A 16,234-nucleotide genomic window follows, 5' to 3' on the forward strand; every position below is an offset into this window, starting at 1 on the left:
AGAGCCATCTGGCAGCTGGTTCCACAACCATCACAGAACTGGACAGTGCTATTCATCAGGCATGGTGTCAGATTCCTCGTATCACCTTTCAACATCTCGTGGCGTCAATGCCAAGAAGAATCACTGCAGTATTGAAGACAAAAGGTGGCCCAACGAAGTACTGATGGGGTGGTCATAATAATCTGCCACTCAGTGTATGTCACCTTGTAAAACTTAGTAAACTACATATGTCCCAAATCATTTATATTGCTGCTTAAATCATCCTTTATATAAATGGCAATATAAGACGCATTTTCTTCGGGCAATTTAGAATAAAAGGGTAATGTGAACAAATAACGTTAAATTATGTTCTCTATATTTTTTACTTAGTTTTATTTAAAATTGCTTATTATGTGCCCTAGCTTGCATTTTTACTTTTAGGTATAGTAAATTTAAAGTAGTTGTACTAGAAACTTAAAGTACATTTTTTACTTTTCTGAAAGCATCACACAGGTTATTGAACTTTTAGATGGAATTCGCATCTGTGAACTTGCTCTCTCATGTGAAAAGATAAGTGAAGTCATTGTCAGAGATTGGTTGGTTTGCCTTGCAAAACAGAAAAATGGAATTTTAGCTCAAAGAGTAGAACCTGAAATCAATGTGGATTTACAATTACAATCTCAAAAGGTTAGAGCTGAAGGTGAGCTGCTTCAGGATGGCCCTGGTGAGATGCTTCAGGAGGATGGCCATGGTGAGCTTCGGTTTTATTTTATGCATGTGTATGTAATAAGTGGAGAATAGGTTCCTGAGTGTATTGACCAATAAATTATAAAAAAGTGTCTGAAGGATTTTTTTTTGTATTTAAATGTGGTATTTATGCTATTAAATTAAAATCTGTAAGGGACAGAATAATGACTTTGCTTGCTTTTTATAATATTCCTATTTTACCTGTGACAAGGAGATTAACTTGAAATATTTTATATATATATATATATACTGAAGAATTTTAAAAATTTAGATCAGTGATTATTACTGAAGGAAAAGAATTTCATAGGATCTGATATGCAAGTAAACTGATATTTGCTATTTATGAGGCTGGAATTCTCCAAATTTAGGACTTACAAATTATTTAGGCTATGACAAATGTTCATATATCCCTTGATTATGAATTTATCTGTTTAGTTATAAAACCATATATATAAGTTTATTATGTAATCCTTGATACATTATTTCTGTGAGGTAACTGGCATAATAGCTCCAAAACAAAATGCTAAATAAATATGTGAAAGAAAAACTTACAGTAAAGGGACATTAATTTGTATTTTAACAGTTCTGAAATATTTGAACAAATTATGAAATACTTTATGTAATTTACAATATGTACTTTGTTCTACAACAGAAGAATCACATTCTGATTTTCCATATGGATCATTTCCCTATGTTGCTAGACCTATACACTGGCAAACTGGTCATACAGGTGAGTAATGTTTTCAGGCCATATTAAATGGTATTTTCTTCAAATTATTATAATGACCTTTACTTTTTCCCCCACTTAAATTAGCTTTTCTTGTCAAGTTGAGGAAGTTCAAACCACAACTTAACTGAGTACCTCAGATGAGGGCAACTGATTTGAAGACAGAAAAGTATCAAAACAGAACTTTATGTTGCAAATCATTACTTTTGTAGATTGGTATTTTTAGCTATTACTGTGATTTGTATAACTTTTCCTTATAATTCTGAAAAATAACAAAAGCTAAAGAAAGATGTGTAGCATTTTAAAACTGCTTAAATGTCCACTTTGACATTTGTCTTGTAGTTAGACATATTGTAGTTAATGATTCCAAGTTGTTTTAGTTGAGCCATCTCATTCTTCACTTCCTGTAAACCACTCCATAGATTTGTCTTTCTTCATGAAATCAGTTTTCTTTTCTTTGTTTGATTGATGGTCATTGGCTACTGAAATAAAATATGCATTTTAAGATAAATTTTATGTATCTGTATTTTAAATACATATTTTAATGGCTTGTATGTATCTTAAAAGGTACAAAGAAATCTGGGTTATCCTATATCCTATATAATAAAAGCCTAATATGCTAAGTGTCCGACCTTTCTATCAGTCACTATGATGCACACTGACCACCAGGGGGCAGACGCTTCAACAGGTAGGTTAGCTTGCTGCTGGGGTCTGGCCGATTGGGACTGGGCCAGACAGGCCGGACACACCTTGGAGCCCTCCCATGGTCCCTCTGGTTTTGGCCTGATCCCTGAAGGCCAGGCTGATGGGCCTCTACTGTTCTATATTTCTCCAGCAGTCTTGTAGTCTTATTCATAGGCAGAAATAAGTCTAGCCCAGGGGAGGGCAAACTTTTTGACTCGAGGGCCGCAATGGGTTCTTAAACTGGACCGGGGCCCGGATCGTGCACCAGTGGGGTCCCTCAGCCTGGCCTGCACCCTCTCGCGATCCAGGACCCCGCGGGGGATGTTGGAGAGCCGGTTTTGCCCCGATCCCCGCAGGCCAGGCCAAGGGACCCCACCAGTGCATGCATCCGTGCACCAAGCCTTTGGTAGTAAATAATATGGAGAAACTGGTAAGAATGATATAATCACCTTAAAAATTGTAACAAAAGATGTAACAATTCTTGCATCACTTTTTTCTTTCCCAGAATCATTTTAACCAGCTTAGAAGAACATCACAATTATTCTGTTACTATATAAATCAAATGCTTGGAGAAATATACTTTATAAATATGAATTAAAACAAAAGTATTATTCACAGGCACCAGTTATTTAGCATTTACCATGTGCCTTGCATTGTTTTAAGACCTTTATAGTTTTTTCATTTAGTATGTACAGCTCATCTTTAAGATTATCCATATTTTACAAACAGGTTTAGAGTGGTTAGATTGTTGTTTAAGCATAGATGTTTTATAGGTTTAAAGTAGTAATGCCTAGGAGGATAAATGCTATTCCTTGATTTATCCCTTAAGCTATAGCTATTTTAAATAATATATAAATTCTAAATAATGTTTTACATGGTTTTCATTATGTGGAAAATTTTAACCTAAAATCTCTGCCTTTATAAACTACAGTCTATGGAAGAGCTAGACATTAATCACATAAATATGAAACTAAAACTGTTTTATATGCTCCAAAGAAGTTCAGGGTGCTGTAATAAGGGTTTTGCTCTGGTTAAGTAATTACCTGTGAAGTGACAACTGAGCTGAGACCTGACTGGTAAGTAGGAATTGACTACAGAAGGGAAAATGGAAACAAAAAGGCCACTGATGTTGGGGTTGAGTGAAACGAACTGGAAAGATAGGTAAGGGTCAGGCCATACAGGATCTTGTAGCCCTGTGAAGGAGTTTGTTTATCCTAAGAAAAATGGGGTGCCATTTAAGGATTTAATGAAGGGTAACATGCTTAGGTCTATGTTTTGAAAAAAACACACACTGTGGTTGTATTATCATAGAGTGGTCTGGTGCCATCTTTCTGTATGGTAAGTACTATCTGAACACTCAAACAATAATGGATTTATAGTTTTCATAACATTTCCAGATATATAGCAGCTCTGAAGTACATATTTAAATTCCATCATGGAACACTCCTTTTTGTTTAATTAGCAGCAAAATTCTGCCCTTAGTTGTTTGGAATGCAGGCCTTAATTGTACTGATTGGAGAATGGGACTGGCCTAAGAGCAAAGAAAAGTTGTGCCTTCTACTCCTATTTCACGTAAAATAGTTTCTGCTCAGTACACTGTGCTCAGTAGATGCTGAATTGAACAAGCTCTAACAGTGTCCATTCTAATTTTAAGTTGAGTTGAAAATCAAACTAATAAGCAAAAAAGGTTTATATAATTAATCAAAGTTCAGCTTAAGACCTTTCTCCATCTCTCCATCGAACACTAAGCATGTTTATGGTCTGGTTTATGGAAAATACCTTCTTCTAAAGTTATATTTCTGTTTATGTCTGGCTCTCACCATAGTGTGAATCCTAGAGATTTGTGAATGACTCATAATTGTCTACCCAGTGTTTTCCAAGGACCCCCTGCCTTTTCCACCCCGTATATATAGTCAATAAAAGTGCTAATGGTTTTAAGCCTAAACTGGATCATGTATTGTCTCATCTGTTGCCTTGTTTGTTCTAGGGAAAACTTTAGGTGTATAGCTCTTGGATTGTGGAAGACTTTAAGTTCAAACTTTATACTTCAGAGATAATAGGAAACATCTGAAGGTTATATGGTCATATAAAAGATAATTTTTAAAAGTCAGTCTGTTAGTGGTATCTGAGTATTCAAAGGAAAGAAAAACTGTTAAATCAGAAATTTCATATACATAGTATACAACTATGAGGTAGTAATAAATAATGTGAGGAAAAGGGGCAGATGTAAAAAATATATAGTGAAGGAAGAACCAGACAAGCTGGTAATTTATTGGATGCAGTGGGAGAGAAGCAATATAGTTTCAAACTTTTATCCTCTATTCAGAATCCTTTTCCCTTCTCTGGGCAAAACTGGACTCAGTCAATGGCCAGTTCATATACTTCCTCTGAAAAGCCTTCACCAAGTCCCTCACACACAAAATTAATTCTGGAATCTTTTGTGCTCCTAAATGTTGGTCATGTAATTAGCATTGCCTTATTATATAACTAATTTATAAGCCCTGGTTATGCCTTCGTTAAGTGTAAGGGTTTTAAACCTGAATGACTAGAATAGGGGTGACAAAAATAAGTGCAGAGAAGGATTTTTGAGGAAATATTATTTGATTTTATATTATATAACAGAATGTCCCAAGCCTGCGTACAAAACCAAACTAAGGTTTGGTATATTGTTTTTTTCCCTTGGTTTCACTCTAAAATCTGAAGAGTCTTTAGATAATATGTACTAATACATATCCATGTTTCAGATGGACTACCCTACGTGTCATAAGGCTTATTTAAGAAAGCATAAGGCAAAGAGAAACAATGTACAGTTGACTCTCGAACAATGTGGGGTTTAGGGGTGCCAACCTCCCATGCGGTAGAAAATCCGTGTATAACTTGATTTCCCAAAAACCACAATTGGCCCTTTGTATCTGCAGGTTTCGCATCCTGATTCAACTGCAGGTTGAAAATAGTATTTTCTTTTCTTTTTTAAAAAAAATGTATTTTATTGATTTTTTACAGAGAGGAATAGAGAGTTAGAAACATCGATGAGAGAGAAACATTGATCAGCTGCCTCCTGCACACCCCCCACTGGGGATGTGCCCACAACCAAGGTACATGCCCTTGACCAGAATCAAACCTTGGACCTTTCAGTCCGCAGGCCGACGCTCTATCTGCTGAGCCAAACCGGCTACGGCGAAAATAGTATTTTCAATCCAGGGTTAGGAATCAGTGGATGCAGAAGAGAGACAGTACTAATTGTCTACAGTTGACTGGAAGCCTTATCAATAACCAATAGTCAGTTAACACATCTTGTATATTATTATCTATTATATACTATATTATTAAAGTAAGCCAGAGGTAAAAAATGTTAAGAAAATTGTAAGGATAATACATTTACTATATTTCTTGAAAGAAAAAGGCACATGTAAGTAGACCCATGCAGTTCAATCCTGCACTAAGGGTCAACTAGTTTGTTTAATATAAAAATAGCCAGTTTGACTCAGTGGATAGAGCGTCAGCCTGCGGACTGAAGGGTCCCGGATTTGATTCAGGTCAAGGGCACGTACCTTGGTTGCAGGCTCCTCCCTGACCCGGGCCCTTGCAGGAAGCAACCAATGGATGTGTTTCTCTCACATCGATGTTTCTGTCTTTCCCTCTCTCTTTCACTCTCCCTAAAAAAACCAATGGGAAAATATCTCTGGCAAGGATTAACAACAACAAAAAAACAAAGTGCAGTACATTCAGATAGAACTGGATTCCCATATTGCTGTTTTTCTTGTTGCTGTTTTACCTTGCAACTGTGACTTTTCTTTTTTTTAAATATATTTTTATTTCAGAGAGGAAGTGTGAGATAGAAACATCAATGATGAGAGAGAATCATTGATCAGCTGCTTCCTGTACACCCCACACTGGGGATCGAGTCCACACCCTGGACATGTGCTCTGACTAGGAATCGAACTGACCTCCTGGTTCATAGGTGGATGCTCAACCTACTGAGCCATGCCAGCAGAGTGCAACTGTGACTTTTCTGAGTTTGTGTCTTCAGCAGTAAAATGAGTATCATAGTGCCACTCGAAGATTTTGGGGGAACAGGTCAGGTGTTAAAAGAGGCTACCTTTATAAAATGCCAAGCACATGATTAGTGATTGTGATGTACCTAAATTTGTAAAGAATGCCTCATCTATCCCCCCCCCCCGCCTTGTCAAAAGAAAAATATTATGTTCTTAATAAATGTCATAAACATGTTTATATAAAACTTGTTTTCTGTACATTTTGTTTTGAGGAAAGAATTTTAATATTTTACCTGAAAAAATGAGAAGTTACTTGCTTGTGTTTGAAAGAGGGAAGCATTGGTAAGCACCTATTGCTAAGTTTTAGCATAAAAGCCTGGAGCAGAGCATCAGTTCTTTGTGTCTCTTTTGGAGAAAGCTGAATTGAACCACAAACTCTTAGGTGATTCCAGCCACCTTCATGTTGATAGGAGGAAGAAAATTTTGCTGGCAGAGGTCACTACAGGGACTCAGCAGCGCTAAGGCATTGAAAGACTGATCACTGCTCCTGATAACATTGTTACCCTTAAACCACTGCCCCCCCCCCACCCTCCCTTTCCCAAATACTCCCTTATTAAACCTTTTTAGGGAAAATGAATGTAAATGTTTAAGTATGATAAATAATTTTTCTTTGTACTGCCTACTCTCTGTCATCCTGAAACAAAAGGTCTTAAATTTTTCAAATCAATACTCTGAATAAAACAGTTGATGAGTAAATATTTGTTCCTTCCTCTATATGAATTGTCTATCCTAAACCAGGGCTTTATGGCTTTCATCAAGGGAGAGGGTGAGCCCTCACTGGTTTGGCTTAGTGGATAGAGTGCCCATGGACTGAAGGGTCCTGGGTTCAATTCCAGTCAAGGGTACATACCTCAGTTGCAGGCTCAATCCCCAGCCCTAGTCGGGATGCATGTGAGAGACAACCAATTGATGTGTCTCTCTCACGTCTATGTTTCTCTCTATCTCCCTTTCTCCCCCTCCCTTCCATTCTCTCTCAAACTCAATGGAAAAATATCCTCAGGTGAGGATTTTAAAAAAGAGGGGCAGGGGGAATGGGTGAAAGCACAGTTCTATTTATTCTGTTTACAAATCCCCTAACCGCACTTTTTAAAAATATATATATATTTATTGATTTCAGAGAGGAAGGGAGAGGGAGAGAGAGGGAGAAACATCAACGAAGAGAGAGAATCACTGATTAGCTGCCTCCTGCACACACCACACTGGGGAATGAGTCTGTAACACAGGCATGTGCCCTTGACCGGAATTGAACCTAGGACCCTTCAGTCCGCAGGCCGACACTCTATCCACTGAACCAAACTGGCTAGGGCCTAACCACACTTTTCATCCACAATCCCTCAAAGACCTGCTTTTTGTTTTTTTCAGAGCAAGGTGACAGGTAGAGCCCTATTCCCTGGCTGCATTCTGATTTCCTGTTGAGATATCAAAGCCTAAAATATAGTGAATGCTACTGTCCTTGAAACTACAGGAGCTAATTTGTATAAAATATAATGCTTCTGTAAATATCTGTTCAAATGCTGGTTGGTATTCTCTTCCAGTTCACTCCATATAAATTTTCATCAGGGACTTGGTTCTTAATGCTTTCACTACTTCCTTAGTCCATAGCAGTCTGCTGACAGACTTGTGTGGCACCTTATTTTTACCACAAAGGCAGGATTTCATCAAAAGGGGCAGTAAAGCATAATAGTTAGGAATTAAGGCGCTAGTCTAGAGTCATTCCTGGGTTCAAATGTCGCTCCACCATCTTGGGCAAATTGTTTAAACTCTCTAAACCTCAGTTTCTTTATCTGCAAAGTGGAGATAATAGTATTTACCTTAGGTTTGGCTGTGAATAATAAATAAGATTATGGTATAAAATGCTTAACACAAAATGTTGCCTGGAACATTTTATTTTTATTTATTTATTTATTTATTTTTTAATATATTTTATTGATTTTTTACAGAGAGGAAGGGAGAGAGATAGAGAGTTAGAAACATCGATGAGAGAGAAACATCGATCAGCTGCCTCCTGCACATCTCCTACTGGGGATGTGCCCGCAACCCAGGTACATGCCCTTGGCCGGAATCGAACCTGGGACCTTTCAGTCCGCAGGCTGACGCTCTATCCACTGAGCCAAACTGGCTTCGGCTGCCTGGAACATTTTAAACATCTAGTAAATCTTACCTATTATAAGGATCAAAGAGTGTAGGTAAAAGGAGTTAGGAAGTAGGGGAGGGATGCTAGAAGGAAATTCTTATTTTATTATTTCCTATAGTAGACCCTATTTACCTTCAAATATGAGTGAACCAATAAAAATTATGCTTGGAAGTGTTGTGAGGCAATAGACTACATATTCCATGAGTCAAATTTGTGTAGTGATTACTAAGACCAGGAAATGAAACAATGAGACATGACCCCTACCTTCTTTTTTTTTTTTTTTAATATATTTTATTGAGTTTTTACAGAGAGGAAAGGAGAGAGATAGTTAGAAACATCGATGAGAGAGAAACATCGACCAGCTGCCTCCTGCACACTCCCCACCAGGGACCGCAACCAAGGTACATGCCCCTGACCGGGACCGAACCTGGGACCTTTCAGTCCGCAGGCCGACACACTATCCACTGAGCCAAACCGGTTTCGGCAACCCCTACCTTCTTAAGAGTCTAGTTTCTCTTTAAGTGAAACTTCAGTGGCCACTGTTAATCTCATAAAGATGTGGTAAAAATAAATAGGTGAAATTTTGAAATAATGTGGGTCTCACAAAAGTCTATCAGTCCTGTCTTCAGATGGGTGAACATTTGGAAGAAAGGCTCTATAAGTAAGAAAGATTTCTGCTAGAATACTATTCTGATTGTTTCAAATTGAGAAATATCAGAGAAATACTATACCTTTATAAATTTAAATAAAAATTGTGTGCTTGACTAAAAGTATTTCTAGTTTGTAAGATTTTCTAATATAAAACACCACTGGTTCAAAGCTACTTAAATCCCAACAAAAATGAAATATGCAAATAAATATGGTACTTGTATCATGTCATGATTTAAAATCAGGTTTTCAGTGTATAGTATTCCAAAGCTACAGTAATCAAAATGGTATTGGTATTGGCATAAAAACAGACACATAGATCAATGGAACAGCATAGAAAGCCCAGAAATAAACTCACACAACCATGGTCAATTAATTTACAACAAAGAAGCCAAGAATGTATGTGTAATTGGGAAAGGATAACGGTGTTGGAAACGCTACAAAAGACTTAAACTAGACCACTACTTATACCATGCACAAAAATCTGCTAGCAAAAAGTCCAGGAAGCACAGAGTCTCAAATAAGATGAACGCAAAGAGGTACACACCAAGATGTCGTAATTAAAATGCCAAAGAGTAAAGACAAAGAGAATCTTAAAAGCAGCAAGAGAAAAGAGTTGGTTACCTACAAGGGAGCACTCATACGATTGTAAGCTGACTTCTCAACAGAAACTTTGCAGGTCAGAAGGGAGTGGCAAGAAATATTTAAGGTGATGAAAATCAAGGCCCTACAACCAAGATTACTCTACCCAGCAAAGCTACCATTTTGAATTGCAGGTCAGATAAAGAGCTTTATAGACAAGAAAAAGTTAAAGGAGTTCATTGCTACCAAAACCAATATTACATGAAATGTTAAAGGGTCTTTTTTAAGAAGAAGCAGGTCAGAAGGGAGTGGCAAGAAATATTTAAGGTGATGAAAATCAAGGCCCTACAACCAAGATTACTCTACCCAGCAAAGCTACCATTTTGAATTGCAGGTCAGATAAAGAGCTTTATAGACAAGAAAAAGTTAAAGGAGTTCATTGCTACCAAAACCAATATTACATGAAATGTTAAAGGGTCTTTTTTAAGAAGAAGAAAAAAAGATCCAAGTATATGCAAAAGAGTTGGTTACCTACAAGGGAGCACTCATACGATTGTAAGCTGACTTCTCAACAGAAACTTTGCAGGTCAGAAGGGAGTGGCAAGAAATATTTAAGGTGATGAAAATCAAGGCCCTACAACCAAGATTACTCTACCCAGCAAAGCTACCATTTTGAATTGCAGGTCAGATAAAGAGCTTTATAGACAAGAAAAAGTTAAAGGAGTTCATTGCTACCAAAACCAATATTACATGAAATGTTAAAGGGTCTTTTTTAAGAAGAAGAAAAAAAGATCCAAGTATGGGCAATAAAATGGCAATAAATACATATCTATCAAAAATTGAATCTAAAAATCAAAATAAACAACAAGGAATCTAATGAACAAAATAAACTGATGAATAAAATAGAACCAGCCCAGCTGGTTTGGCTCAGTGGTTGAGCGTCAACCCATGAATCAAGAGGTTATCAGTTCGATTCCAGGTCAGGGCACATGCCCGGGTTGCATGCTTGATCCCCAATAGGGGTTGTGTAGGAGGCAGCCAATCAATGTGTTTTTCTTTCATAGATGTTTCTATCTATTCTTCTCCCTTCCTCTCTCTCAAATCAATAAGAACATATTTTAAAAAATAAATTTAAATTAAAATAAAATAGAACCAGAGGCATGGAAACATGGAACAGACTGATGAATCTCAGGGGAAGGGAGGGTGGGTGAGAAGAGATTAACCAAAGAACTTACCCATAGACACAGACAGTAAATATGGTGGTGAAGGCCTGGGGTGGGGTGGGATCCAGGTGGAGGGGGACAACAGAGGTAAAGAAAGGGGGGACATCTGTAATACTCTCAACAATAAAGGTGCCCTAACCGGTTTGGCTCAGTGGATAGAGCATCAGCCTGTGGACTCAAGAGTCCCAGGTTCAATTCCGGTCAAGGGCATGTACCTTGGTTGCGGGCACATCCCCAGTAGGGGGTGTGCAAGAGGCAGCTGATCGATGTTTCTCTCTCATCGATGTTTCTAACTCTCTATCCCTCTCCCTTCCTCTCTGTAAAAAATCAATAAAATATATTTTAAAAAAAACAACAAACAAACAATAAAGGTTTTTTGTGTTGTTTTTTTTTAAATAGAACTACTATATGATCCAATAATATCACTGAAGGAAATAAAAATACTATCTCTAAAAGACATCTGCACCCCCATGTTTATTGCCATATTATTTAACAATCTTAGTGTCCACTGACAGATGAATAGCTTTTAAAAATGTGGTATGTGTATACAATGGAATATTATTCAGTCGGAAAAAAGGAAATCCTAACATTTTTGACAATACAGATGGACCTTGAGGGCATGATGCTAAGTAAAATAGAGAAAAATAATGTATGATCTCACTTATATGTAGAATCTAAAATAAAATAAAAAATCAAACTCATAGATACATAGTACCTATTGGTGGTTTCAAAAGGCAGGAATTAGGGGGACAGGCAAAATGAATGAATGTGGACAAAAGGTACAAATTTCTTGTTACAAGATAAGTAAGTCCTGAGTATGTAATGTACAGCATGATGAATACAGTTAACAGTACTGTATTGTATATTTGGAAGTTGCTAAGAGAATAGATCTTCAAAGTTCTCATCACAAGGAAAGAACTGTAACTATGTAGGTGATGAATGTTAACTTATTGTGGCAATCATTTTGCAATATATACATATCAAATTATATTGTACACCTAAAACTAATACAATGTTATGTATCAATTATATCTCGATTTTAAAAAGTGTATAGAAAATAAGAAGGGGTAAGACAAAGGACTTCTGTATTTTTCAACCTTGTAGCATAGTGGTATTAAACTTTTAAAAGAAAAAAGTATGGAAGAAAACCAATAGTTAATCACTGATAAAACTAGATGATGAGATTACAAGTAAATTTATTTTCCTTTTAAAATTTGTTTTGAATAAACATTTCAAGTGCTCTTAAAATATTTGAGACCCAGGGTGATTAGGTTTCACTTTAACATAAATCACATTAAAAATCTTTTAGTTTAGGTAAGCTACCAACAAAAACAGTAACACAGACAAAAAGTAAATGAAAAGCGGACAAGTTTCAATACTAATTTAACTCATATTGTTGTAGAATATGTTATGTCTGTAGGTCAACAACTTGAATAACTTGCATAAATCTAATTCTGACATATCACTAAATCATACCTTGAGGATAGCTATAAGCTTGAGAAGGATCAAATATCTTGCTCATTGAGTTGTGTGATTCCTGAGAATGTTTTTCCATCACCTCTACTGTATCACTGGATAAAGACGATGATGAAGACAATCCCAGTCTAACATATCTTCCTTTTTTACCACAGAGTGAACAATCTACCGGTGTGGCACTAGGTCCCCGGGGAAGTTGAACTTCATCTCTGTTGTAGTTTCTAACAGCTCCACTGTGATGCACAGAGCGTTCTCGTTGCCATATATAATGGGTTGGAGCAATGGCCATAACCTATAGTGGAAAGCTTTCTTTTAGAATTTTACTAAGTTTTTTAGATTTAGTAAAACTAAGCACAAAAAATACAACTTAAGAACAGCTATCTCTAGCCCAGCTAGCATGGCTCAGTGGTTGAGCGTCAACCTATGAACCAGGAGATCATGGTTCAATTCCCAGTCTGGGCACATGCCCAGGTTATGGGCTTGATTCCCAGTGTTGATCCTCTCTCATCTTGATGTTTTCATCTCTTGCTCCCTCTCACTTCCTCTCTAGAAAAAAGGGAAGGGGAAGGGGAAAAAAAGAACAGCTATTTTTAAAACTAGATTTAAAAATCTAAGTTACAATCTTGAAAAAAAAAAAAGCATTTCCAGATACGACAGTATTTACCTATAAAGTGATTCATTGCTTGAACCCATGACAATAATTTAAATTATTTCAAATACGAAACAGGACTGAAGCAACCTTCTAGGTTTTTCAATTCTGAATATTTTAAGTTTGTGAAAAACAATACAGTTATCCCAAAACAATTATTAGCTTTGGAATATACTGGGCTGAGAAGAATATGTTTAATTGAGGTTTCCAACTATGTATGTTAAGCTAATCTTAAAATGTTTGCAATTATGGCAAGGGATATGGTAAGAACAAAGGTAAGTTACTTAACCTTTCTGTTCCTCAGTTTCCTCATCTGTAACATGAAGAGAATGTGTCTATTATAGAGGGTTGTGAGGATTACATGAATTATTTATGAAGCAATTAAGATTCCTCACTACATTATCAGTCACTGTTGTCTAAGGTTTGTTAGATAAAACACTGCCTTTAGAATCAGTTTTAGTTTCTTATCCTGGTTCTGCCACTTGCTAGCTGTATGATACTGATCAAGTTACTTAACCTTTCTGAGGTTCAATTTGTTTATATCTCAAATGGGGATAGTATTCTACCTCAGGGTTGTTCTGATGGTTAGATGTGTGTAAAATCTGTATCACATTATAAGCAACTGGAAAATGGTAGCTACTAGTATTTAAGAAGTCAAACTAGGGAAGTGTACCTATATGCTGACCTCATATGGAATTCTATGTTTAGCTTTTTGAGGAACACCCAGACTGTTTACCAAAGCAACACTGTTTTACATTCCCAAAAGAAGTGTATGAAGGTTTGAATTTCTAAGTTATCTCTGAATCCTTTAATTTTCCCCAACATTCAACAATCCTCCTATTTTAATCTACAAATAGGCATACTTGCTAAATCTTTATCTCATTAATAAATATAACTAACATGGTTAGTTCTGGGCAGAGTTTTATGATATGCCCCTAAAGTTCTCCTTAGGTTTGACACTAATCCATTGTCTCTTTTGGCCTATAGTCCATTTAACTGGATATAACTTCATTTAATTATAGCATTATCTAGCTCACATTTATCAAAGTTTTCTTTTTTAAAAAATATATTTTTATTGATTTTTTAGAGAGGAAGGGAGAGGGAGAGATAGAAACATCATTGGTGAGAGAGAATCATTGATCGGCTGCCTCCTGCACGCCCCCTACAAGGGATTGAGCCCGCAACCTAGGCATGTGCCCTTGGCCAGAATCGAACCTGGGACCCTTCAGTCCGCAGGCCAACGCTCTTACCTACTGAGCCAAACCAGCCAGGGCTAGCAAAGTTTTCTTAATTAATATTGGCTTACAGTGATCACTGATTTAATTTCATTTTCTTCTTTAGAATTTTTCTTTAGTTTAAACCTTAATTTTCTTCTTTATTGAAAACCAGAACATTAAATAAAATAACCAATCTTTTAACTTTTAGTGTCTTTCTGCTTTATCTTAATAAAATCTGGCATCAAGGAAACTTTATGTATTCTATGTGAAAAAAAGTTATGGCTTTTAAACATATTTAAATTTATATAAATTTTATATCATGCAATTCACATTTAAATCTTTGGACTTGGAATTTCATATATTTTATTTAATGAAATTATTATTTAACTCCAATGATATTACCATAAGATATTTTGAAATATGCACACTTATCCTTTTCCAATATATTGGTGATCTTTTAGACAAGAGAAACAAACTAAAATAAAAATCCTACAGAAACAGACTGCTCTGAGAAACAGAAATCACAATTTTAAATTCTTATGGTATAAAATTAAAACATCAACAATGCAATACACAAGTTGTATTCATGGTAACCAAGGTTAATGATCTACCCTTATATATACAAAAAGATAAAATGTTAGAAGCACATTAAAAAACAAGGAAAATTATATGAACAAAAGACAGAGATTACACATATCAAGTATTTTAAAATCTTACCTCTTCACAGCATCGCCTGCTTACAATAGCCCTATAGTCAATTCTATCCCAGAGTTGGTCTCTTAATTTTAAGAAATTAGGGAACAATTTTCTCCAGTTTTTCCCTAAAGCCCATGGAAAAATTTCATATTTGGATTCTTCTTCATCTTCCTCAACTGTATTAGCCAGATACCTAACAAAGAAGACCAATGACTCAAAGAAAGAAGTATGTAAAGGACAGGAATGGGCAGTTCACAAAAAAATACAAAGCACTATAAACACATAAAAGATGTTCAATCTTACTATAATTAAAAAAATAAAAACAGAGATAAGTGAATTTTACCTTAATGAGTTCTGAATATTTGTGAACTCTCTTTTGTGTGCGTATTTGTGTATTCCTATAAATCTTGAGCTTTGTTCTGGGATGCAGTTACTTGGAAACATTTGATCCTTTCAGGTTATGTTTTTGGTAGATCTGGAGCAATGTTCAGTCTGGGGCTAATTATTCTCTACTAGTGATGCAACACCTTCCTGAATAATCTACACAATATCCTGTCAATTATGAGTTTTCTCAGTCTGGCTAGTGGGAACAGACACTATTTCCAGTCCTGGATAAATTTTAGGCGTTGTTCCCCTCTAATTCTTTCTGATGGCCTTTTGTGGCAATCAGGTAGTTTCTTATGCACAAATGAAAATCAATATCCTGTCAAATGCCTGAGAGGGATCAGGCATACAAAGAAGCAGAACACAATCCAATCAATCAATCAAAACTGACATACTGCCGAAACCGGTTTGGCTCAGTGGATAGAGCGTCGGCCTGCGGACTGAAAGGTCCCGGGTTCGATTCCAGTCAAGGGCATGTACCTTGGTTGCGGGCACATCCCCGGTGGGGAGTGTGCAGGAGGCAGCTGGTCGGTGTTTCTCTCTCATTGATGTTTCTAGCTCTCTATCTCTCCCCTTTCCTCTCTGTAAAAACTCAATAAAATATATTTTAAAAAAAAACTGACATACTAGTACATGGTAAAAGCAACAGATAAGAACATGAAAACAGTTATAACTATTACAGATGTTAAAAAAGTTAAGACACCCTTTTAGAGATGAAAACTATGTGTAAATGAAAAATACACTGAGTGGAATTAATAGCAGATTAAATATTGCAGCAGAAAAAACTTGTGCATTGAAGACATAACGGCATAAACTGCCTAACTGCATAAAATATCCAAAATTGCCGAAACCGGTTTGGCTCAGTGGATAGAGCCTCGGCCTGCGGACTGAAAGGTCCCAGGTTCGATTCCGGTCAAGGGCATGTACCTGGGTTGCGGGCATATCCCCAGTAGGAGATGTGCAGGAGGCAGCTGATCGATGTTTCTCTCTCATCGATGTTTCTAACTATCTCTCTCCCTTCCTCTCTGTAAAA

The 16,234-nt window shown here is 36.5% G+C and overlaps 2 protein-coding genes across 2 annotated transcripts in view; one reads left to right on the forward strand and one right to left on the reverse strand.

The window, feature by feature from the left end:
- TRMT61B (tRNA methyltransferase 61B) overlaps positions 1–2,076 on the forward strand; it is a gene marked incomplete at its 5' end in the record, with an annotated part of 12,076 nt that extends 10,000 nt beyond the window's left edge. The window contains 3 exon segments of the mRNA XM_015566425.1: positions 483–730; positions 1,379–1,456; positions 1,541–2,076. Coding sequence (XP_015421911.1) covers positions 483–730; positions 1,379–1,456; positions 1,541–1,584 — 370 coding nt within the window.
- The window catches only part of SPDYA (speedy/RINGO cell cycle regulator family member A), a 25,243-nt gene continuing 10,165 nt past the window's right edge, over positions 1,157–16,234 (reverse strand). The window contains exons 5-7 of the mRNA XM_006767431.2: positions 14,839–15,010; positions 12,256–12,547; positions 1,157–1,935 (exon numbers count right to left, since the gene is read on the reverse strand). Of these exons, the coding sequence (XP_006767494.1) occupies positions 1,844–1,935; positions 12,256–12,547; positions 14,839–15,010 (556 nt within the window). The 3' untranslated portion in view covers positions 1,157–1,843. The remainder of the gene's footprint in view (positions 1,936–12,255; positions 12,548–14,838; positions 15,011–16,234) is intronic.

This window comes from Myotis davidii, unplaced genomic scaffold (genome assembly GCF_000327345.1).
Source record: "Myotis davidii unplaced genomic scaffold, ASM32734v1 scaffold238, whole genome shotgun sequence".
Lineage (NCBI taxonomy): Eukaryota > Metazoa > Chordata > Mammalia > Chiroptera > Vespertilionidae > Myotis > Myotis davidii.